This window comes from Sorex araneus, chromosome 3, assembly GCF_027595985.1.
Source record: "Sorex araneus isolate mSorAra2 chromosome 3, mSorAra2.pri, whole genome shotgun sequence".
In the NCBI taxonomy this organism is placed as follows: Eukaryota; Metazoa; Chordata; class Mammalia; order Eulipotyphla; family Soricidae; genus Sorex; species Sorex araneus.
In genome coordinates this window covers 217,125,731-217,148,525 of record NC_073304.1, presented here as the reverse complement: position 1 = coordinate 217,148,525, position 22,795 = coordinate 217,125,731, and the positions used below count along the sequence as shown (strand labels likewise).

Here is a 22,795-nt window from a genome sequence, read left to right as displayed (position 1 = left end):
CTGCCCAGCACTGCCAGCATAGCCCTGGTGCCCCCTTCCCCTGTACCACCTGCATGAGGGGGAGAGAGCGCCAGACCTTCAGGACTGTACCCCCAAGGCCAAGCATCTGAGGGGAAAGCCTAGGTCTCTCAGTATGGCTGGGTGTGGTTCCTGTTCTTTTTTTTTGGGGGGGGAGGGCATCCCAAGGGTGCTCAGGGTTTACTCCTTGCTCTGTGTCCAGGGATCACTTCTCGTAGTGCTTGGGGGACCATATGCAATGCCAGGGATCAAATCCAGGTCAGCTGCATGAAAGTGAGTGGCTCGATCCCTGTACTGTTTCAGTACCTCCCTTTCTTTTAAGAAAGATGTCCCAGGGGCTGGAGTGATAGCACAGCAGGTAGGGCGTTTGCCTTGCACACGGCCAACCCGGGTTCGAATCCCAGCATCCCATATGGTCCCCTGAGCACCGCCAGGGGTGATTCCTGAGTGCATGAGCCAGGAGTGACCCCTGTGCATCGCCGGGTGTGACCCAAAAAGCAAAAAAAAAAAAAAAAAAAACATTAAAAAAAAAAAGAAAGATGTCCCAGAGTGAGGCTAACCCATCTCCCACCAAGATGGCTCCACAGACTCTCGCCATCCCATTGCTTCTCGTCATCTCGCTCTCCTCCGACATAGGCCTTTGACGCCCTGCAGATTTTTCTTTTTTTGCTTTTTGGGTCACACCCAGTGATGCTCAGGGGTTACTCCTGGCTTTGCACTCAGGAATTACTCCTGGCAGTGCTTGGGGGACCATATGGGATGCCGGGGATCGAACCGGGTTGGCCCTGTGCAAGGCAAATGCCCTACCCGCTGTGCTATCGCTCCAGCGCCCTGCAGAATTTTGAGCCCTGAAAATGTGCTTAGCGTTAGCGGCAGTGTATAAGAACAGGTGCTGCAAACACCGTGAACTTAGATCACTGTCTCATGCCACACACAAAGGTTAGTTCACATGGATGAACGCACTGACTATGGTCCCCAGGTCCTGCCAGGAGTGATCTCCGAGTGCAGAGTCAGAAGAAAGCCCTGAGGACCACTGGTATGGCTCAAAAGTATATATATATATATATATATATATATAAACATATATGTGTATATATGAATATTGCTTTTTGGGTCACACTCAGCATTGCACAGGAGTTACTCCTGGCTTATGCACTCAGGAATTACTCCTGACGGTGCTTGGGGAACTTAGGAGATACTGAGAATTGAACCTGGGGGGGCCGGAGCGATAGCACAGCGGGTAGGGCGTTTGCCTTGCACGTGGCCGACCCGGGTTCGATCCCTGGCATCCCATATGGTCCCCCAAGCACTGCCAGGAGCAGTTCCTGAGTGCAGAGCCAGGAGTAACCCCTGAGCATCGCTGGGTGTGACCCAAAAAGCAAAAAAAAAAAAAAAAAAAGAGAGAGAGAATTGAACCTGGGTTGGCCGCATGCAAGGCAAACGCCCTACCCACTGTGCTATCACTCCAACCCCTAAATATATAATTTTAAAAGGGAGCTGAGTAGGGAAGGGAAACTGGGGTCATTGGTGGTGGGATGGGTGTTGAAACATTGTGTGACTGAAACCTGAGCATGAACAGTTTTGTAATTACGTATCTCACAGTGACTCAATAAAAAGAAATAAATTTTTTTTGAAATAGAACTTCACTTGGGGCCGGAGCGATAGCACAGTGGGTAGGGCATTTGCCTTGCACACAGTCGGCCCGGGTTAGATTCCCAGCATCCCATAAGGTCCCCTGAGCACCACCAGGGGTAATTCCTGAGGGCAGAGCCAGGAGTAACCCCTGTACATTGCTGGGTGTGACCCAAAAAGCGAAAAAAATAACTTCACTGAAACCAAACAGATAGCATAGCAGGAAGTCGCTTGCCTTGCGTGCAGCCAACCCAGGTTCAATATCCAGCATCTTATATTGCCCCCAGAGCCCATACAGAGCACAGAGCCAGGGTGGGGGGGAGGAGGGGAGGAAGAAAGAAAGAAGGGAAGGAAAAAAGAAAGGAAGAAAGAAAGAAAGAAAGAAAGAAAGAAAGAAAGAAAGAAAGAAAGAAAGAAAGAAAGAAAAAACTAAAATGAAAAAAGAAATTCTACCTAATACAGGTTGTTGCCACATTATAATACATGTGATAGAATATAGGATGAGGCCTATAAATTGAAATTTTATGGGTCAAATAGATAGTTTAGGAATTTGGGTGCACGCCCTAAATGTGGTAGACCTGGTTCAATCCCAGCACCACATGGTCCCCTGAGCATCACTGGGTGCAGCCCTGGAGGTCCCTGAGCACCGCCAAGTGTTACCTTAGAGGCCCCCAACTCCCACCCTCTAGCAGCACCCTGGGCGGGAGCTACACTGCATCCTCCAGAGGCGGCCCCTCCTGTTATAGGCAGAGAGATGTGGGGAGAGGGAAAACACAGTCCGGATCCGAAACAAGCCCAAAGGCCTACAGCCTTTGAAATATAAGACCTGTCTGAGGGGCCCAGAAGACCACTGTGATGTTGATTCAGGCCCAGAGCAGGGCTGGACCCTAGGAGGAGAAGCCAGGACTGCACAGACCAAGGCTGTGGAAGATTGTCTTACTTGACCTTTTCATCTCATCCTATCCTGAAATTCTTTTCTGTGAGTGAAGGGGACTCATTCCTCGAAAATCTGGGCCGGCTGATTTTACCCATCCAGGCTTTCCACCGCGGGGGGGGGGGGGGGGGCGGAGCATGGGGGTGGAGGGCGAGCTAAGGCTGAGGTCAATGGAACAGAAAGGGGGACACTGGGGCCGGAGCGATAGCACAGCGGGTAGGGCGTTTGCCTTGCACGTAGCCAACCCGGGTTCGATCCCCGGCATCCCATATGGTCCCCCAAGCACTGCCAGGAGTAATTCCTGAGTGCAAAGCCAGGAGTAACCCTTGAGCATCGCTGGGTGTGACCCAAAAAGAAAAAAAAAAAAAAAAAAGAAAGGGGACACTGTCTTTTCTTGAGGCTACCTCCTTGGCTCCCCACTTCACCTGCAGCTCTCACTTGTAGCCAGTTGGCTGAGAACTCCCGAACCCTTCCCCTTGACATACAAAAATAGAAAAGTTTTTTTTTTTTTTTTTTGCAGGGCGCCACAACCAGCAAAGCTCAGGGCTAACTTCAGGCTCTGCCCTCAGGATCACTCCTGGTGGTGCTGGGGGACCATACAAGGTGCCAAGGATCGAACCCAAGTTGATCACATACAAGGCAAGCTGCTGTATTATTGCTCCAACCCTGGAATCTTTTTTTTTTTTCCAATTTGAGGGCTATATCCAGCCATACTTGGGGACTACACCCGGCTTAGTGCTCTGGGGTAACTTCTGGAAGTGCTCAGAGGTGACCATGACTTAACCTGGGCCTCCTGCTTGCAAAGCCTGTTGAGCTCAGCTTGTTGAGCTCTGCCCACCAGCCTTACTAAATTCGAAATCTTAAAAGTTCTGAAAGATCTAAAAGAGCCCTTGAAGATGTCGCAAAGGTAAAATTTCTGCTTTGTCAGGAAATCACCCCTTCTTTTTTTTTTTTTTTTGCTTTTTAGGTCACACCCAGCGATGCACAGGGGTCACTCCTGGCTCTGCACTCAGGAATTACCCATGGCGGTGCTCAGGAGACCATATGGGATGCTGGGAATCGAACCCGGGTCAGCCGCGTGCAAGGCAAACGCCCTACCCGCTGTGCTATGGCTCCAGCCCCAACATCACCCTTTCTTAATCCAAATTTCTTTATTTTCTTCTCTAATTTTGTAGGCTGGGCTGGAGCAATAGCACAGTGGTAGGGCGTTCACTTTGCATGCGGCCATCCTGTGTTCGATTCCTCCACCTGTCTTGGTAGAGCCCAGCAAGCTACCGAGAATGTTGCGCCTGCACGGCAGAGCCTGGCAAGCTCCCCGTGGCGTATTCGATATGCCAAAAACAGTAACAATAAGTCTCACAATGAGAGACGTTACTAGTGCCCACTTGAGCAAATTGATGAGCAATGGGATGACAGTGACAGAGACAGTGAATTTTGTAGGCCATGCCTGGTGGTAATCAGAGGCAAGTCGGGGCAAAATTTTTGGTCCAGTTTGTTGTTGAGCTATCTCTCCATCACTCTTCTTTTTTTAGGGGGTGGGGGCTTGGGGGGTATTGGGGCCACTCTGGGTCCATACCCAGGGATTGATTTTATCAGTGCTAGGTAGGAGGTGGGGGACCACAAGTTGCTGGGATTAACCAGAGTGAGTCTCATGCAAGGCCCATACTGTAACCTATGAACTGTATGTCTGGTTCCCTCTTCCCTCCCTGCCTCCCTTCCTTACTTCCTTTCCTTCATTTCTATTTCTCCCTTTCTTGGCTGGGTGCACATCCACCTGGCTGTGGCTAATTTCCTCATGTTTAAATGGGGTCCTCATAAAAAAAAATTTATCCTGGAGTTACAGTAAGGATAGAATAAAAAAAGTTGTTGTTGCTGTTGTGTTTTTGGTTGTTGGACCACATCTAAAGGTACTCAAGGGTTTACTTCTGGCTCTGTGCACAAGGATCACCCTGGTGGGGTTAGTTGCTAGCAAAGCAAGTGCCCTAACCCGGATACTATCTCTCCAGTCTGAAATAATGAGATATAAAAAGGACGGATGGTTGGATGATAGTTGCACACTCCATTATTTTGGGTCAGCCCCTGCAGGGCTGAGAAGTTGTTTTCTTAAGCTTCAGTCTCCCAGCTGGGTGCTCAAATCCAGAGGATGCGATTTGTTTCCGAGTTAACTCAGAAAAGACACCATTCACAGATGAATGCTGCACCCCTGAGAGCCATTCACAGAGCAGAGAATGGAAGTGAGACCTCTCAAGTTGAGTTGCGCCTTGCCCTGGCACAGTGCACAGCGCTAGATCCGTGGTTGAGGGCGAATGAATGGGATTTATTTTACTTTTTTTTTTTTGCTTGTTCCTCCATGGAGGATAAAAAGGAAAAGTTGACCTGGGGCGGAAAGTGAAAGAGAAGTCAGTCATTAATCTATACACACTAATTATGCGTTTAGCTACAAGACTTCAGTACTTCAAGCAGATGGGTAGGTGTGCGCATGCGCCTTGGCAATGCGGGGACGGGGAGGACACTGACGTCTCTACACTATTCCCGAGATCCTCTACTCAATTTTCTTATAAATATTCCATCTCTCAGGAACAAGCTGATGATTTGACAGCCATGGATGTGGTACCTAGATTCTTTTTTGTTTTGTTTTGGAGTCACATCCAGAGATGTTCAGGGGTATTTCCTGGCTTTGTGCTCAGGAATCACTTTTGGCAGTGCTCGGGGGACCAAATGGGATGCTGAGGATTGGACCCAGGTGGGCTGTGTGCAAGGCAAGCACCCTACCCTCTGTACTATAGCTCAAACCCCAGTAGCCAGGTTTTTACACTGAGTTACATTATTCATCCAATTAACAAATAAGTAAAGCATGATTAGAGGCTGTTTAGCATGAGCCAAGTTCTGCACTCCTGCTAGGAGTGGTAAACAAGATAGTAGAGACCCCCCCTCCTTGCCTGAGAAGAACAGACCACAACCTGTTAAATTCTCTTTGGTTCTTAAATCGAGACAAGAAGAAAAAGGGGTGAGACTGCGAACAGAAGCAGCAAAGCCCACACTGATATGACTCCTTGAAGTGTGTCTGGGGCCAGACGGCGTCGGGCTCATGGAGATGACCTAGAGGTAACCGGGAACCTGTAAAGGATTTTCGTGTGTTTGGGGCTTGTTTTTTTGCTTGGGGGGGTCCACCCCTGGCTTTGTGCTTGTGAACCATGAGATGCCGGGATTCTGCATGCAAAGTATGTGCTCCGGCTCAATGACACATCTCTGGCTCCCCAAACAAGTAATGCCGATTAAGAAATTGACATAATTAAATCTGAATCTTTGGAAATGGAGGATGGGCTGGCAGGGGCAATGCAGAGGGAGGGAGACTCGTTAAGAAGATTCTACAACTGTTCGGCCACGCAAGATGTCTTGACCCAGCGTGGGGCCCGTGAGGACAGAGGGGACCGTGTCAGGTTCGTTTTGGAAGTTAAATCACCGTCCCCCCCCCACATCCCCCCCAAAAAAGGCCTCGAATAAAGATCCTGGAGAAGAAACTTGAGAGATGCTATCCTTAACCCACCTGCGGCCCCACTTCCCTGAATCCAGCCGCCTCAAACACCGAGATCACATCAAACAAGGGGCGGGGCAGGCGCCACAGAATCCGGGAACGTTTATTCAAACTGGGTGGACGTCAGCGGAGAGCAGAGGAAGAACACTCGGCACTTCCGGAGCCGCCGGAAGCGCCAGCGCCGACGCTCCTCCGCCGGCGGAGGGCCGGGTGGAGGGATGGCGGGACGCGCGGCGCGGCTGCTGCTGCTGGCCGCGGCGGCCGCGCTGGCGAGCGGCTCCCAGGGCGACCGCGAGCCGGTGTACCGCGACTGTGTGCTGCGATGCGAGGAGCGGAACTGCTCCGGGGGCGCGCTGAAGCACTTCCGCTCCCGCCAGCCAATCTACATGAGCCTGGCAGGTAAGCCCCACCCCTCACGGCCCCGCCCACGGACCTTGACCACGCCCCCGCGCATCCCTCCCCGCCTCCGCCCCCGCTGGCGATCTCTGAACCTTAATTCCCCCTCCCGCTTGCCGGAGTTCCGGGGGAATAAATTTATCAACTCGCTTTTACTTCCCCAGAAGCTTTTCATTTGAGTTTTATTAATTCAGCTGACTTTACTACTTTTCTCGGTACAAAGGCCCTAAGAATAACACTGAATTTAAATCAGGGTGCCCGTCCTTGGGGACTTCACATTCCCAATGCAGACACGCAGGACAGAGGATGCTTTGGACCCTGAGTGATCCTTAGTGAAGCAGTAAGAGCATGTGGCCAAGGAAGGAAATCATGTCGGCCTCGGAGGGGGTGGGAGCCGCACGGTGGGGCTCTGTGGAGGAAGGGCTTTGGTTGGTACTGTTCGTTTATTACCATACTGGGTACAGTGGGCACCTGCCATGGGACACGTCATGGGAGGGCACCATCCCTTTGGAGTAGTTTCTCTTCCCCAGATCTTACAAAGGGGCAAACTTGAGAAAGGTTAATTAAGTGCCCTGCTACAACCGGAAAGTATTTACTACTTTACTATTATTGTTGTTTGTGTGCCACACAGCTGTGCTTGAGAGTTTCTAGCTCTCTTCAGGATGTCTCTCCCGGCAGTGCCTAGGGGCCTTGTGGTATCAGGGATGGAACTGGGGTTGACTGCATACAGGGCAAGCATCTGACCCCTGTACTGTTTCTCCTGTTTACCTCTACGTGAGGTTTTCCAATTCTGGCCTGTTTGACTGCAAATTTGTTTTCTTTCTTTGTTATTTTCCCTTTCCTCCCAGAAAGAATAGAGAGTTGAGGTCCTGGGCAGGTGTAGACATATTCAAAAAACTTGATTTATTCAGGAAGTAAGGTGCATGAAAAGGAACAGTGAGGAATAAATAATGTTGGAAAGGTCGCTTGGACCTTAAAAGTCAGACTGCAGAACCTGGACTTTCTTTTCTTTACTTATTTTGTTTTGGGGCCATGTCTGGTGATGCTCAGGGGTTACTCCTGGCTCTGCACTCAGGAATGACTCCTGCCGGTGCTCAGGGAGCCATATGGGATGCTGGGGATCAAACCCAGGTTGGTCGTGTACAAGGCAAATGTCCAGCCCATTGTATTATCATTCTGACCCCTGCGCTTCCTTTACATAGATGGTAGGCAGACCTGCAAGGGCTCCCAGTGAGTGAGACTCCAGGAAGGCAACTAGAAACCCAGAGATCCAGAAATGAGTCCTGCTCAGATTGGGAATCTGGTGCCCATGCACTCCACCCTGTTAGTTTTTCACACTGTTGCACCCTTGTTCCTGACACCAAGATTCCCATGTGGGATGAAAGCAAAAAAAAAGAGAGAGAGAAAGAAACATCACTTACACTCACACAAACACACAAAAATTTTAATTATTTTTTTGGGGGGAGGCGCAGCCACACCTAGCAGTGCTTAGGGCTTACTCCTGGCTCTGTGCTCAGGATTCACTCCTGGGAGTGCTCGGGGAACCATATGGGATGCCAGGGATTGAAGCCAGGTTGACTCCGTGCAAGACAAGTGCCCTACCCACTGTACGATCTCACCGGTTGAATATTTATATTTCTTTTTTTTTAGTTTTGGGGTCACACCTGGTAGTGTTCAGGGCTTACTCCTGACTCTGTGCTCCAGGATCACTACTGGTGGGGCTCAGGGAACTCTGTGCTCCCAGGAACTAAACTATGGCCAGTATAAAACAAACATCCTTGAACAACTTTGTAACTGTGTAACACTGTGATTCAATTTAAAAAATAAATAGGGCCCGAGCGATAGCACAGCGGGTAGGGTGTTTGCCTTGCACGCGGCCGAACTGAGTTCAATTCCCAGCATCCCATATGTTTCCCTGAGCACCCCCAGGGGTGATTCCTGAGTGCAGAGCCAGGAGTAACCCTTGTGCACCGCCGGGTGTGACCCAAAAAGCAAAAAAATAAACAAAAAACAAGCACCTTAACCCATGTCCTATCTCCCGCCCAAATATTTTTTGTTGTTGCTTTGGCGTCACACCTGGCAGTGATCAGGGCTTACTCTTGGCTCTGCATTGAGAGATCGCTCATGAGATCATGCCAGGTAATATGGGTGTAAATGTGAGTGCAAGGCAAGTGACTTACCTGCTGTACTGCGTCTCCAGCCCCCCACATTTGATATTTCCTTTGGTTCCTGCCAGCCTGTGGCCCTGTTGACTTGCTTTGGTGTTTCAACCTCATTCAAGCTCTCTGTCTACAACCATGTACTGGGGCGGTCCCCATCCCGTATTGTCTGTTTCAGGCTGGAGCTGCCGTGACGACTGTAAATATGAGTGTATGTGGGTCACTGTTCGCCTCTACCTCCAGGAAGGCCACCAAGTGCCTCAGTTCCATGGCAAGGTGAGTTGGAAGTCAGGTGGGACTAAGGTAGGAGCACCGAGGGGGCGGGTTTTCCTCTGACCCAGCATCTCAGTAATCGAAGTTGTACAGTGGTGGGTGAGGGCGATCAGGTGCCTGATTGCAAAGTCCACTGGCTTTTAAATAATCGTGTCAAAACCCTCAGGTACTGCACAGGGCTTGGAGTGATAAGACCTGGAAAGTTTTGGGGTCTCCTGAGAAAATAGTGCTGGGCTTTGGGGGGAAGGTTGAATGTACACCTCACCACAAGGACGCATGCCCAGAACCACTGGGGCTCCCTCTTGCTAGATGAAATATAACACCCTTCAGGGTGCCCACAGTGTTTGGGTGTTGTTTTGTTTTTTGGGGGTAGGTCACACCCAGCATTGCTCAGCAGCTACTCCCAGCAGAAGGCTCAGTTATTTGCTCCTGAGGGTGCTCAGGGCAGTGCTGGGACTTGAACCCATGCTACCTGCGTCTCTCTGGGCCCCCGTCTCCAGATCCCAGGTGATCTGACTCTGGCCTAGCACGGTCGCCCAGAGGTCTCCTCTCTGGCCTGTGCGAGGCAGCAGAGGCTGGGGGCTGAGGTCAGGGTGGAGGAGAGATCCTGATGTGTGTGATGTGGGGGGCAGGGCTGTGCCATCCCCGCCGGCCCACTGGAGTCCCTGCAAGGGGCCACCTGCTCAGCCTCAAGTGCAGACTTATGGCCCCAGGCAGGAGCTCCGGGCAGCTCACAGTCCTCGGAACATTCCCAGCACTGCTTACAGTCCCTGGAGCACAGAGCCAAGAAAGGAAAGGGAAAAGAACTTTATTTGTAAATCACAGTGTTAATAATTCATAAAATGAGTAATAAAAAGTAATTTAAAATAAAACCACAGAAATCTCCAGGGACCCGAGCGGTGCTGCCAGTACAGCAGGTGGGGGGTTGCCTTGTATGTGGTCAACCCGGGTTCAATCCGTGGCGTCCCGTATGTTCTCCTGAGCATGACCAGGAGGGATCCCTGAACCCAGAGCCAGGACTAAGCCCTGAGCATCGCCGGGTGTAACCCAAAAACCAAACCAAAACAAAACAAGCCCCGAAGAGGGGCTAAGCCTGAGCTTGGGTGACTTGCAGCAGTGAGGTGGTCCCGGGATGCAGAGGCCGCCGGCCAGCGCTGGCCTTACTCTCAGGCCGCTCCGATGCTTCTCTCCCAGTGGCCCTTCTCCCGGTTCCTGTTCTTCCAAGAGCCGGCCTCTGCCGCCGCCTCCTTCCTCAACGGCCTGGCCAGCCTGGTGATGCTCTGCCGTTACCGCGCCTCGGTGCCTGCTGCCTCTCCGATGTACCCCACCTGCGTGGCCTTTGCCTGGGTAGGTGACCGCGCGGAACCCCTTCTCTCCAGCCTCAGCCAGGAAGGAGGCGCTGAGATCCTCTTTCTCACGCTGAGGGCGAGCCCGGCTTTCCCGGGCTGTGTGTGGACGGGAGCAGGGAGAAGGAAGACGTGGGTCCTGAGGCAGGAAGACGCTCTCAGACCCAGCCGGGGAAATTGGGGACTCAAGGCATGGGGAGTGGGTCTGGAGCCTCCCTGAGCCAGCGTCCTTCCAAGGGGAGGACTCAGTTCCAGCACTGACCCAAGGAACCACTGTCTGGCATCTGTGGTTCAAGCGGGCCCCGATTTGAACATCCCTGGAGAAGCTGAGATCCGTTCCCGGGGGCCTCTAGCCAGAGGACCAGCCTCCGGGGAGTGGAGCTGCAGGCCCCGGCGCCCATCAGAAGGCGTCAGCCTGTGCACGGGGTTGGCGGGGAGGAGGTGGCTCTGGAGGTCTCTAACTCAGATCTTCGGGCCAGGAGGACACCTTCTCCACTCTCTCCTGCCCGCAGAGCAGCTACATGTGACTGGTCTGGAAGGTGCTGGGTGCCGGGTTTCCGTGTGTGAATCTGGGGGACCAGAGGGGAGAGCAGTGTGAGGGGCAGTCAGGGACCACTGTCCTGCAGCAGGGCTGCCGGAGGGGAGAGGGACAAGCTGGAGGCTTTGTGTCAAGGACTCGGGTGTGAGCACCCCAGGACAGTGCACTTTAGAGTGACATCTCAGCACCCCGGGGCTCAGCGAGGGGGCGCAGAACTGACCCTGTGCGAAAGTCACTTTGGCTCCAGCCCAGGAGGGACTCTGGGGCTGTGGGGACTGGTTGCTTGTTTGTGGTCCACTTTGGGGGCCACACCTGGTGGTGCTCAGGGATAACTCCTGGTGGGGCTCGGGGAGCCATATGGAGTGCCAGGGTTGGAACCCGGGTTGACTGTGTGCAAGGCTAGTGTCCTACCCGCTGGGCTGTCTCTCTGGCCCAGTACTAAGTGTTTGCCAAGCATTCAGTGTGGGGAGACGAGTGGCAGTTGGCACTCCCACGCCCCCGGCGCTAAAGCAGTGGGGGTGCAGGGCTGGCTCGCGTGGGAGCAGGATGCAGACAGAGGCGAGAGATGGCAGAGGCCTTGGCGGTAGGTTCCCCAAGCGAGAGTCCGAGAGAGAACGGCAGCCCGGCTGGCTGCGGTGTGGACGGAGGGAAGGAGGAGCCGGGGGCCGAGTGCCAAGTTGGGGGACATGGACCCTCGTGTGGGCAGGAGCACACCTGGCCCCGCCTGGGAGTGACAGAGCCGCTGCTTTCTGCTTCCGCCTCCCGCAGAGGAAAGCAGGAAGGGTGGAGGAAGTGGGAAGGTGTCCCTGCCCCTGGCCAGCAATGTTTCCAGGGACACTGACCCCACAGCACCCAACCCTGGCAGGGGCACGGACACCGGGTCTTGTCTCCCAGCCAGAGGCCAGCGGGCACCTCCTTGCTCTACTCATCACTGAGGCGTGGGCCTGGGGCTCCCTGGCATCTGCCAGCTTAATCTCTTCGTGCAGGCAGTGGAGGCTAGAGGGGGCAGAGATACGTGAGCCTGAGTATTAGGGAACCCCGCTGTCATGGGGTTGGGGACTGGGCCACCAGGAAGCCCTTGAAGCCTTCTTAGTAATCCAGTCTGCATTCACACTTGAGGTGTAGTCACGTGATTGTGTATGTGTCTGCATGTATGTGTGTGCGTGTGCATATGAGCTCCTGTGTGCATGTGTGCATTTATGTATATGAGTGTGTGCATTTGTGTGTGTTCATTTGTGTGTGCATGTGTGCACTCATGTGTATGCGTGTGTACATTTGTGTGCATGCGTGTATGTATTTATGTGTATTTTTGTGTGTGCTTAAGTGTGTGCATTTGTGTGTGCACATGTGCACTCATGTATATGCGTGTGTACATTTGTGTGCATGCATGTATGCATTTATGTGTATTTTTGTGTGTGCTTAAGTGTGTGCATTTCTGTGTGCATTTCTGTGCATTCGTATGTGTGCGTATGTGCATTTATGTGTATGCATGTATGTACATATGTTTTTGTGCTTGTGTGTCTGCGTATGCATTTATGTGTATGTGTGTGTGCTTGTGTGTGTATGTATGCATTTATGTGTATGCATGTGTGCACTTACGTATATGCGTGTATGTGCGCTCGTGGGTGTGCATGTGTGTGCATGTTGGGGGGACCCTGACCTTGATGGAAGGTGTGGCTGTGGACTCTGCCCTGGGCTGTGTGTTTTGGAGCTAGTGGGGCTCCCAGTTTCTGTTGGGGTGGGGCAGGAAGGCCCCTGAGCTGCCCCAGGTTAGGTCTGGGGGGTCTCTGTCCCTTACTCCGGGAACTGGTGAGACCCTCCCCCAGCAGCACTCCTGGAGCTCCCGACTGGATGTGTGACCCAGGCTGGGAGGGGCCTGCAGGCCAGCCCGCCACGGACCAGGCCTTGGCAGGAGGAGCTGGGCTCCCCTGCTCTCTGTCAAAGCGGCTTCTCAATCAGGAAAGTTCCAGGAGGTAGAGGCGGGGGGAGGTGGGGGCCGGTCAAGAAAGCCCGGGCTGCGTCTACACATGCATCTGGGAGGGTGCTGAGTGAGTGGAGCTGCTGGAACGGGGGGAGCAAGGCCAGACCCCTGTGTCCTTCAGGCTTTTGTTCTGGTGTTGGTGAGTTCCAGTCCCAGCGGCCTTCAGGGGTGTCCCTGGCAGGGCATGGAGGACCGTGCAGTGCTGGGGACTGAATCCAGGTCTCCTGCGTGTGAACCCTGAGCTCAGCCACTGAGCTGTCTCGTCAGCCCCATCCCTCCCTCCCTCCCTCCCTCCCTCCCTCCCTCCCTCCCTCCCTCCCTTCCTTCCTTCCTTCCTTCCTTCCTTCCTTCCTTCCTTCCTTCCTTCCTTCCTTCCTTCCTTCCTTCCTTCCCCCGCCCCCCACCACTCCGGGTTTATTTTGATGCCACACACAACAATGTTCAGGACTTACTCCTGGCTCTGCCCTCAGGAATTATTACTAGCTGTGCTCAGGGGACCATATGGGATGACAGGGATCAAATCTAGGTCGGCTGTGTGCAAGGCAAGCACCCACCCTGCTGTACTATCACTCCAGCTCCCACTTCTGTTCTTTCTTTCTTTCTTTCTTTCTTTCTTTCTTTCTTTCTTTCTTTCTTTCTTTCTTTCTTTCTTTCTTTCTTTCTTTCTTTCTTTCTTTCTTTCTTTCTTTCCTTTCTTTCTTCCTTCCTTTCTTTTCCCTCCCTTCCTTCCTTCCTTCCTTCCTTCCTTCCTTCCTTCCTTCCTTCCTTCCTTCCTTCCTTCCTTCCTTCCTTCCTTCCTTCCTTCCTCTCTTTTTGGGGGTGTGGCACACCCAGTGATGCTCAGGGCTTACTCCTGGCTTTATGCTCAGGGATCACTCCAAGCAGTACTTGGGGGACCATATGTGGGCTGGCTGTCAAACCTGAGGCAGCTGTATGCAGGCAGTGCCCCCCCTCCCCCAGCACTCCTTCTCCATGATACAAAGAACGCTGCTCCTCACATGTGCATCCACCGCACCCCGCTTCTCTGGGAAGGCACATGTGTCCCCATGAGTGAGGCAGGCGGTGGCTTGTGGCCTCTGGGCGGGCCCAAGACCAGGCGGCTCATACTTAACATTCTGCCTCCCGCACTTCTGAGACGCCGAGTTATTTAAAGGCCCACTTGTCCCCACCGCCGTGGTGTCAGTGACAGCCCCAAGCCCCGGGGCTCAGCGCCGGGGTCGGATTCCTGACAGATCTGGCTCACTGGCATCCGCCCAGTTTCACGGCTGTGATATTTTGGTCTCAATTTTCTTATTTTCCAACAGACTGAAGCAGCCTCCGCTCTTCCTCCACCCAGCCTTCCTGGCCTCCTCCCTCCCGCCCCGGCCCTGCCCCTCTCTTCGGGGTCCGCTCCACGTTCTTGATGCCTGGTTTGTGCTCTTGCCCTCCTGACCCTTTCTGCTAGCCCCCTGTTTCTGCCTTGCCTGGCTGAGGGGTCTTAGGAGCAGCCGGCACCGGCATCCTGGGGTCTGCACCCGCTTTCACATCCTCTGGCCCTGGAGCTCAAGCCTTCGTTTATTTATTTATTTATTTTGGTTTGGGGCCACACCTAGCAATGCTCAGGGCTTATTCCTGGCTCTGCAGTTGGGATCACTCCTAGGGTCCAAGGACCATATGGGGTGCCAGGGATGAAACCCAGGTCAACCGTGTGCAAGGCAAGCGCCCCCTCCACTGTCTGTCTGCTCTCTCTCCCTCTCGCTCTCCCTCCCCCTGTCTTCCTCTCCCTCTTGCTCTCCCTTCCCCTCTCTCTCCTCCTCTCTTCCTTTCCCTCTCCCTCTCTTTCTCTTTTCCTCTCCTTCTCCCTCTCCCTGTCTGTCTCCCTCTCCCTCTGTCTCTCCTTCTCTCTCTCCCTCTGCCTTTCTGTCTCTCTCCCTCTTTCTTCCTCTCCCTCTCTCTCTCCCTGTCTCTTTTTCCCTCCCCCCCGCTCTCTCCCTATCTCCCTCTCTCTCCTCTCTCTCTCTCTCCCTCGCCCCCCCCCCCCAGGCTTCAGTGCAGTTGGGAGGGCAGAGAAGCGGCTTCTTAGTCTGAGTGGGGGGCAGCGGCAGGGCCATGAAGGGGGCATGGCCAGTTCTTGCTGGGCTGGGTCAGACCTGGGTGGGTGGCAGGAAGGACCAGGAGGCAAGCGGGACCCTGGTTGCTGCTTTCGAGACCCTGATCAAAGCTGTGCGTGTGGCTGAGGCCTCCGAGGGGGACGCTGGCAGGCAGGAGAGAAGGGTTGAGGCCAGAGCCCCGAGGCCAGGCAGGGGCCAGGGCGTTGCCTGGTGCAGTGGCCCCGGGGTCTCACCCCCCGAGTAGGGTTGGCCTGATGTGGGCGAAACTAAGGCCCTGCTGGGCAGCCAGAAAGCTGCTATGTGCGGGCACTTCCTCAGCGCCCCACAGTCCGCACACGCCCTCCTCACCCCCCTTTCGTGTGGGGCACCGTGAGCCTCATTTTATAAGCTCAGAGGCACCATCAGTTGGTCCAGAACCCACAGCTCTGCAGGGGTCACATCAGGCCCTCGGGAAGCGGGGTCCGGCCCTCTGCCCCCAGGCGGCCTGGTGCCGGGGGCCCCCACGTGTGGCACCCTGCCCTTCTTCACCCAGGCGCCCTGGGCCTGCAGGGAGCAGGGGGCAGACATGGGCTGTGGCGGATGGGCACAGGCTGGGGGGCCCCGCACCTGCTGTTTACCCTGGCCCGGGCACTCTGGGGTACGTGAGACTCTGTCCCCACCGAGGGGGGGTTCCCTTTTCCCCGGGAGAGCACTGAGACCCAGCAAGGCTGAGTGACTTGCCCAGGGTGACCACACAGGAGCTGAGAACCAAGATGAGAGCCTGGAGTCTGGCCCCTTGCCTGCCTTCCCTCTGTGCTCCTTGCTCAGTGCTCCCCTGGGGCCGCCCAAGAAGTGCTCGGAGCGCCCAAGGGCTGCTCGCGTGCTGGGGATGGAACTCGGAGCCCCCGGGGATGCCAGGCGTGCGCTGCAGCCCCGGGCCGCCCTCCCTGCAGGGCGCAGACCCCCCTGGGAAGATGAGGAAGGGGTCAGGAGAGGAGCCCCCGACACACACCAGGACGGGACTCTCCCAGGAGAGGGGACCCTCCGGGGACCAAGCCAGGCCTCGCTGGATCTCTGCGGAAGGTGCTGGGAGCAGGTTGGCGGAGACTCCGCAGCCCCACCCCCACCGTGTCTTCAAGCCCTGACCCTGTGCGCACACACCCCCTCCCCCGGGCAGTGGTCCAACGGCCACTTAGCTCAGTTCTCTCGTCACCTCCCCCTTCCTGCAGTGGGTGACAAGGACGCCTGGCCGGCTGCCCAGCCCTGCTGCTTCCCACCCCCCCCAGCCACCCCCCCATCCCAGCCCGCCCAGCCTCCCTCTCTGGGCTCCAGCCTCGCAGGCGTGGAAGGAGAGGCTGTGCCAAATGCGTGCTCACGACCAACCGAGGCAGTGCCCGGGAAGGATTAGGGTCACAAACATGCCCCCAGCACTTTTCCGGAAGCACTTGGGTGGAGAAGGGCCCGGCCTTTGCCCAGGGCACGAGGAGCAAGATGCAGCAAGACATGGCCTCGGACCCAGGCCTGGGAGGTTCCAGACCCTTCCAGGGTCCCTGGCTGGGCAGGTCCCGCCCTGCCCTACCTGCTCCTGAGCCGGAGCCACCGACCTGTCCCCGGTGCAGCAGCTCCCGTGGACGGGGCCTCTGCTGCCTCTGGCCTTTGCCCGTCTCCTGCACGTTTCTCCCCGGCCTCCTGGGCGTGCCAGGCCAGGCCGTCTGCCTCCAGACCAGCCCCTTCTCGCTGTGACCTGCTGTCCTTCTTTCCCAGCCCCCTGTCTGCTCCCCGTCCCCCCCCCACGCCCCTCCCCATCTAGGCCGCTGCCGTGCACTCCCTGAAAACAGCGTGGAGCCCCCGACCTCCACGGGATCTGGGTTCCCTTTGCAGCAGGGTGTGGCGTGGAGGTTCTCCCCGAGGTTCATGTCCAGAACAAGGCCCAGAAGCCCCCGGGCCCCCGGCACCCCCCGCCCCTCCAGCCCTGCTCCTCCTGGCTGCAGGTTGTGGCTGGGCCCACCGCCACCTGCACAGACTCCCCCACTCCGACTCCGTCGCCCTCCCCGGCTGGCTCCGAGCTGGCTCACAGCCCCCGGAGGCTGAGGTCACCGACTCCCCCGTGGGGTGGGGCCGCCATCACCTGCCGGCTGGGGGAGGAGGGGAGCCCCCCCTGGGCCCCCCACATCCCCGGGGCTGTTGTCTTAGAGATTGAGTAACCTTGGCACTCAGCTCTGCCGGAACTGGTTCCCCGGCCAGGCCGGAACTTGAGGAGGCGGCGGCCCCGGCCCCAGGGGCTTGGGGAGCTCGCTCTGAGCAGCCAGGACAGGATCTGGGGTGCAGGGACACAGTTTGAGGCTGGGTTCAGCGGTCTCGAGGGGCGGGTGGGGGAGAGCGTGGAGGTGAGTGCTCAGTGGGGCTCAAGGCGGACAGACCACCCACCAGCCCCCCTCCTCCCCGTCCCCCCAGGTCTCCCTCAATGCTTGGTTCTGGTCCACGGTCTTCCACACCCGGGACACGGAGCTCACTGAGGTGAGTGGGACCCTGGACTCAGCACCGGGGAGCACTGCTCTGAGTCTGCATCTGCACCCAGGCGTGGCCCTGTGGGAGGGTGGCAGTAGAGTGACAAAGGCTCTTTGTTCTCTTGCCACAGTCACACACTGCAGCGCAAGTGCTGGGCCATGGGAGCTGCGTCCCTGGGCCCCCAGGACGGGCTCTTTTTAGGGGACGGGGCCCTGAGAGTGCTCAGGGGCCATCGCTGTTAAGGAGGGGGGTGTGCCCCCCCAGCCCTGCCGGCTCTCTGCCTGCCGGGGTGCCTTGCCCAGGATCCCCTGCCAGTATAGGGCAGTCTGGCGCCCCCCGGGATGAGAGGCCAGGCTGCCCTCTGAGTTCTGTGCCACGTTCGTACACCCCGGCTTGAGCAGCACCCCTCTCCCATGCCCCGAAAGCCTTGCTACTGAACCCCTCTAATTTTTGGTTTGTTCTTTTGGGGGGGCATACCTGGAGGAGTTCAGGGGGCCTTGTGGTGTGGGTGGTGGGACCTGGGTGTCAGCCAGCACTCAAGTCTGAGCATCTCTCCAGGTGTGAGCTGTGTCCCCCAGTAGTGCTAGTCGAAGGAGTAGAGACACAGAGCCCCCTGATCGTGGGCCCGGGACCCCCATCTAGCCCCCTTCCAGACCCTCCCTGTACCCTGGCCCTGGGCTCTGCCCTCACGCACCCACCCTCCCACCCCCCCGCCCTCCTGGCTGCAGAAAATGGACTACTTCTGCGCCTCCACGGTCATTCTGCACTCCATCTACCTGTGCTGCCTCAGGTGAGCCGGGCCCTGGGTTCCTTACCCTGGGGGTGGGTGGCCATCGTGCTCTGGGAGGGGCCCTGGCAGGGGGGCTGCTGCCCCCACGCCGCCACCGCCTCCTCCTGATCACCCTGGCCACCGGGGCAGGACCGTGGGGCTGCAGTGGCCGGCGGCGGCCAGGTTCTTCCGCGCCTTTCTGCTACTCCTGCTGACCGCGCATGTCTCCTACCTGGGCCTGGTGCGCTTTGACTACGGCTACAACCTGGCGGCCAACGTGGCCATCGGTGAGGCTGCTGCAGGCTGCGGGGGGTCGGGGTGCGGGGGAGTGGGACGATATCGCGGGGGTCTGGGGGGGAGGGGGGCTGAGGGCTGGGGGCGGCGGGGGGGGGGGGCAGAGGACCAGAGAGTGAGTCTCGGCCGCGCCCTGCCCCCACCCCGCGTGGGCCGGCGCCCCTCCCTCCCCCTGTGTCCCGTCGGCACCCAGGCCTGGTGAACATGATGTGGTGGCTGAGCTGGGGCCTGCGGAACTGGCGCGCGCTGCCGCATGCCCGCAAGTGCGTGGCCGTGGCGCTGCTGCTGCAGGCGCTGGCGCTGCTCGAGCTGCTGGACTTCCCGCCGCTCTTCTGGGTCCTGGACGCCCACGCCATCTGGCACATCAGCACCGTCCCTGTGCACGTCCTCTTCTTCAGGTGCCCAGGCCGCCCTGCCCCCTGCTCTCGCCTTGCCTCGCCCACCCCCGCGCCCCGCCCCGACCCGCCGCCCCCTCCCCAGGCCACCCTCAGCGGCCCCTCTCCCTGCAGCTTCCTGGAAGACGACAGCCTGTACCTGCTGAAGGAGGCGGAGGCCAAGGCCAAGCTGGACTGAAGATCCTGGCAGCGGGCCTGCCTCCGGGGGGCTCCCGGCCCCTCCCTGCCAGCTCCCCTTCTCCCCCGAGTCTTGGAGATGAGTCCCCTTTTTTTCCGCTTTTGCATCTAGAACATGGACAGGAGGGTGTGGGTCCAGCATCATGGAACCTGATCATGCACCCCGGCTCTCTCACTTGGGGGTTCTGGGGGCCTGCTCTCACTTGGGGGTTCTGGGGGCCTGACATGGACCCCTGGGATGAGAGAATGAACTGGTGGGGGGGGGTGGCTCTGCAGCCTGGCAACCTGGAGGCACCTCCCCCAAGCACTTTGTACCCATGGGCCATTGGGGAGTTTGTGGGGTCAGTGACCCTCCTCTGTGGCACCAGCAGGTGGCAGTAGACAGCTGCCCAAGTTTCCAGAGCTCACGTACACACAGACACGCACACACTGTGGCATCATGAGGGGCCAGGCTACACCCAAGGTGGGTTTCACCCAGACTCTTGCCCAGAAATGCACCCTCTGAGGCCTCCCACAAACCCCTCAGGGCCAGGACCCCCGAGAGCCCAGGACCGTAGTTGCACTGGCCCCTGTGTTGGGGGTCTGGGGTTTGGACAAGGCCAGACCCTAAGGTGCCGAGACAGTGGGGGTGCACAGACGCATGGTCCCCAGGCTGGAGGGTGGGTGTGAGTGTTCGTGGTCTTGTGACAGGGACACATGTCAGATGAGTGCGCTGCGCGGGGGGAGGGCCTCGGTCTCCGCAGTAACTGCTTATTGATTCATTGAACCCACTGACCTTGCACGAGAGCCCAGCGCTGTGACTGGCCGGCCTGGCGCCCGGTGTCCAGCATGCCTGTGGGCACGGGCTGCAGGTCCGCCCCCTTCCATTGCAAGCCCCCTCACCCCCTTGCCCTCTACAACTGAATGTTGCCCTCAGGAACCAGCCCCTGTAGAGGCCGCAGGGGGTGGGGGAGACGAGAGTGAGGGTCCTCCATTGCCCCACCAGCCCGCGTCCCCTGCCCAGACACGCTCCTGCCCCTCCCCGTGTCCCGCATGCAAGGCCCTTTGCCTCAGCTGCACCTCAGGTTGGGGATTCGCTGGGGGGTGGAGAGGGGGTGTCAAATCTGCCCGGGTGGAGCTTGTGGTTGGGTCAGCTTCTGGCCTCCCGAGGCACGTGGAGCCCACACCTCCTGTCCTGGTGAAGGTAACCCCTGAGCACATTCCTGCACCCCCCTCCCCAGGATAGCACTGAAACCCCTCCAGGCAGCCTCTGGGAGGGCTCACTCCCCGCTCTGGACCCCCCTCAAAGGGCGCTATAGGGGGGACTCCTCTGTCCTCAGGGATTTGGGTGGCCTCTTCCTTTCTTTTGATACTGAGAACTTTTTAGGGTGGGGGGTAGCCAGGGGCCTTCTTAATAAACCATTCTCAACCCCCCCTTGCTCATTTCTTGTGCCAGGAGGGTGCTGGAGGAAGAAATTGAGCTGGGGGTCAGCAGAGATGAGGGGTCCCTCGGCCTGTGGGTCCAAGTCCAGGCTTCTGTGGGGGGGGGGTTACACCAAGGGATGCAGCTCTGTCCCCTCCCCCTTCCCAGGCCCCCTGCATTATCTCCCAGTCTGCTAGTCTGAACTGTGCGCCAGTATTTGGGGGGTCGTGGCGGGGGGGACTACCCCAGCGATGTTCACGGGTCCCTCCCAGAGATTCTCGACCCAGCAGTGTGGACCTGAAGGTTTGGGGCCCTGGGCTGGCGGTGCTGGGGGCCACTGGGCTCCAATCTGTTAACCTTACTTCTGACTTCAGCTGGCAAACAAGATAGCGGCTGGCTGTGGGGGGTGGGGGGGCGAGGGCCCCGCGCCTGACACCGCCTCTGCTGCCTGAGTGCCGACCCACCCTGCCTTAGCCGGGGACGAATGACCAGGACAGAGGTCTGTCCCCGTGTAAGTTTCTGGAAAAAGGGAAGGGCAGGGGGCTCCCATACCCACCAGACACATAAGAATACGCTGAGTGCTGGGTCCCAAGGTAGCCCCCCAGACAAGCCTCACACAGCTGCAGAGCCTTATCTCTTTATTAGGTGCAACGGGGAAGCTTGAGGGGGAGGGGAGTAGAGGAGGGGGCGGGAACAGCCCCCAGATCCTGAGCACGAGCACGGCGCGCTCACACCCCCACCCCTTTCTGGGCCCAGGCGAAGAAGATGCCCTTGACGTCGTCCACGCCCGTGCGGAGGTGGGCGGGCATGACGTAAGTGCGCAGGTCCCGCACAGCGTAGCCGCTGCGCCCCAATGCCGCCCGGACCTCCTCCACGCCCACGGGCACCACCGCCAGCCTGGCCTCCCCTGCGAGGTACCAGGACTCCTCCAGGCCCCCGATGAGCAGGAGGTGCCCCCGGGGCTTCAGCAGCGTGGTGATGTGGTCCAGGGCCCGCTGGAAGCTGGCAAGGTCCGGACTCACAGCCTCCAGGCAGAAGGTGGAGACCAGGGCGTCGGCAGGCAGGGGCGCCCCGTGCCCTGCGCCCAGGGGCTGCGGCTGGTGCACGTCGATGGGCAGGACCCGCTTGACGCGGGCTCGGAGCTGGCGCTCCTTCTCCTGCCAGGACTCGCTGTGGGCAGCAGAAGGCAGGCAGGGCTCAGGAGGGCGCTCAGGGTGCCCAGCCCCCCCCCCCCCCAGGCACCCCCGCGGTCCTTACCCCTTGGCCTCGATGAGGCAGACGTGCCGGCTGTAGGCGCTCCAGTCGAAGGCGCCGGGCTCATCTCGCAGCCAGAGCCCCAGCTCGCGGCGGTTCACCTCCAGGAAATCGGTCATGGTGATGTCCTCAAAGTGGGCGCAGGCGCTGAGCAGCTGGTAGACGGTGGGGCCCGAGCCAATGTCGATGAGAGTGCGTCCAGACACCTCACCTGCGGGCGCAGACGAAGGGGGTCCCCGTGCCAGCCTCGGGCACGCCTCCCTTCCTCGCCAGCACCTCCCTCCCTCGCCCTGGGCCTCTCTTAACTGAAAAAAGCTTGATTAGCTCTGGAGTTAGACCTCCAGAGGCCAAGAAATGGGGAAACTCCGGGGGTCTGGGCAGCTCTGCCCTCCCAGGTGACCTCCCTTCGCACCCCTGCCAATCCCTGCTCCATCTCTTTAAGAAGAGCTCAGCCAGGGCTGGAGTGATAGCACAGCGGGCAGGGCGTTTGCCTTGCACGCGGCTACCTGGGTTCGATTCCCAGCATCCCATATGGTCTCCCAAGCACTGCCAGGAGTAATTCCTGAGTGCATGAGCCAGGAGTAACCCCTGAGCATTGTTGGGTATGACCCAAAAAGAAAAAGAAAAAAAAAAAAAGATGAGCTCAGCCTCAAAGCAGCCCAAGTTCCAGTCTGGGCATCGCCTCGCCGCCCTCCCCTGCAACAAAAAACCCTCGGTTCCCTTTCCTGCCTCCTGGATGTGAGTATCCTCTGCCGCGCTCCTGCGCGTCTCCCCTCCGCCCGCGTCCCGCGCTCACCCGTGGCGAAGGTCTGCGCCAAGCAGCGCAGCTTCCAGGGCCCGACGCCGTCGGGGTTGCTGAGGTCCCCGCGCGGCGGGGCGTGGTTGTTGCGCAGGTAGGCGAGCGGCTCGAAGCGTTGGTAGGCCGAGGCCACGGCCGCGCGGCCCGGGTCCACGTCGGGGGCCGCGCCCGCTGCGTCTCTGGGCTGGGCCCCGCTCATGCTGCTGCTGCCACCGCCGCCGCCGCCGCGTCCTGCCCGCACTGGCCGGGCGGCCCCTTTATCTGGCCACGGACCCCCCACCCCGACCCCTCCGCGCGCGCGGGGGCGGCCGCTGAG

General features: G+C 57.9%; 2 protein-coding genes across 2 annotated transcripts; one reads left to right on the top strand and one right to left on the bottom strand.

Moving 5' to 3' along the window:
• The first annotated feature begins 6,250 nt into the window (after positions 1-6,250).
• On the top strand, positions 6,251-20,431 carry PGAP3 (post-GPI attachment to proteins phospholipase 3). Its single transcript, XM_055131374.1, has 8 exons — positions 6,251-6,518; positions 8,853-8,950; positions 10,142-10,294; positions 17,336-17,398; positions 18,118-18,179; positions 18,309-18,445; positions 18,646-18,850; positions 18,962-20,431. The coding sequence occupies exons 1-8, from the start codon at positions 6,338-6,340 to the stop codon at positions 19,023-19,025; spliced, it is 963 nt and encodes a 320-aa protein (XP_054987349.1). The 5' UTR covers positions 6,251-6,337; the 3' UTR covers positions 19,026-20,431.
• A 723-nt stretch (positions 20,432-21,154) lies between these two features.
• On the bottom strand, positions 21,155-22,678 carry PNMT (phenylethanolamine N-methyltransferase). The gene is made up of 3 exons (XM_004608734.2): positions 22,477-22,678; positions 21,684-21,891; positions 21,155-21,596 (listed from the first exon to the last, which is right to left on the bottom strand). The coding sequence occupies exons 1-3, from the start codon at positions 22,676-22,678 to the stop codon at positions 21,155-21,157; spliced, it is 852 nt and encodes a 283-aa protein (XP_004608791.2).
• Positions 22,679-22,795: the final 117 nt, after the last annotated feature.